The sequence below is a fragment of the Bison bison genome, unplaced genomic scaffold (genome assembly GCF_000754665.1).
Source record: "Bison bison bison isolate TAMUID 2011002044 unplaced genomic scaffold, Bison_UMD1.0 scf7180017845599, whole genome shotgun sequence".
Classification (NCBI taxonomy): domain Eukaryota; kingdom Metazoa; phylum Chordata; class Mammalia; order Artiodactyla; family Bovidae; genus Bison; species Bison bison.
Window position 1 is genome coordinate 14781 of NW_011476172.1, and position 1253 is coordinate 16033.

Consider the following 1253-nt stretch of genomic DNA (forward strand, 5'->3'; position numbering starts at 1 on the left):
GGCGGGTGGGCGCTCTGCCACATGGCACCCTGAGGCCTCTTGTGGCCTCTCCCCGGCTCGTGGGTGAGGAAGAGCTGCAGCTAGTCCCAGGCCAGGGGCACGGGGCGCAGGGACAAGGAGGGGGCGTAGGGCAGGGCGGGGCTGGGCAAGGAGCCAGCCTTCTTTCCCAGCTGACAGTCCATCGGCCCAGCCAGGCAGCATTGCTCCTGCGCTCCGCCTGTCGGTGTAGCTGGGGCCAAGGGCCTCGCATGCGTCTACCCCCTCGCCCTGCCGTCCGTTGGTGGGAGCTGCTGGGGGGTGGGTCTTGTTCCTTCTCTCGGGGTCCCTGCCTACACGTGGGGCACCAGGGCTGGAGGGGTGAGACAGCAGGGCGTGCCCGGTCTGCTTGCAGGAGAGGTGCTCCTGCCGTGGCCCCCCAGCCGGAAGTGGACACAGAGCCCAGCCCTGACCTGCTGGGGAGCATCCTGTCTGGCCAGAGCCTTCTGATGATGAACGGTGCCGACATCATCATCCACCGTGACGGCTCCCTCAGCGCCAAGAGGGCAGGTGAGCAGCTGTGCCCGCGGCCTCCTGCCGCCCTCCGCATGCGCCGGGTTAGGGCCACACGTCCTGGAGGCAGTCTGTGTGTGGCCGACCCAGCGGCCCTAGGGTTTACTCTCAAGCAGTGGGTAAGGGTGCTAAAGGCTAAAGATGTCTTTCCGTCGCTTGCTGATAGTGCAGTTGGTGGTGGGGTTTCCAGGCGGCCCACAGGCCCTCCTTGCTGCGGCACAGCTGCTTGTCTGCTCTCACAGCCCCAGGGACCCGCGCAGGGCCTTCTCCACAGGTCGGGGCCCCGGCGGGTCTCAGGGCTGGGGTGGATCTGGCCATAGAGGGCAGGCCAGGCCTCACAGCTGCAGTCAGTGGTAACCTGGGGTGCTGCTCCCTTTTCAAGGGTCTGTCAGAGCCCAGGCCCTTTCTGATCCACAAATAGCATAAAGAGTGCAGGAAACAGAAGTGGGCGTGGACCGCAGCACAGAGCGCCTGGGGCCCCCGCCCCCCAGGCTGCAGTGTTGAGCAAGCAGGAATGGAGACCGCACCGCACTGAGACGGCGTCCCGGGGGAGGTGGAGCCCCTTGCGGGGCCAGCGGGACCGACGGCTCGGCCTTTCTGTCTTTCAGTGCCAGTCTCTTTTCAGCACAACTCAGCTGGTCCATCCAGAGAGCCAGAAGGCGCCGGGGGGCGTCAGTCAGGAAGCGGGCCACAGAGCTCGGGGC

At 66.6% G+C, this 1253-nt stretch overlaps 1 protein-coding gene across 1 annotated transcript in view; it reads left to right on the forward strand.

Annotated features, from left to right (window-relative positions):
- PHRF1 (PHD and ring finger domains 1) overlaps positions 1-1253 on the forward strand; it is a 20213-nt gene that overhangs the window by 14764 nt on the left and 4196 nt on the right. Inside the window, 3 exon segments of the mRNA XM_010836015.1 lie at positions 171-280; positions 392-546; positions 1158-1253. Coding sequence (XP_010834317.1) covers positions 171-280; positions 392-546; positions 1158-1253 — 361 coding nt within the window.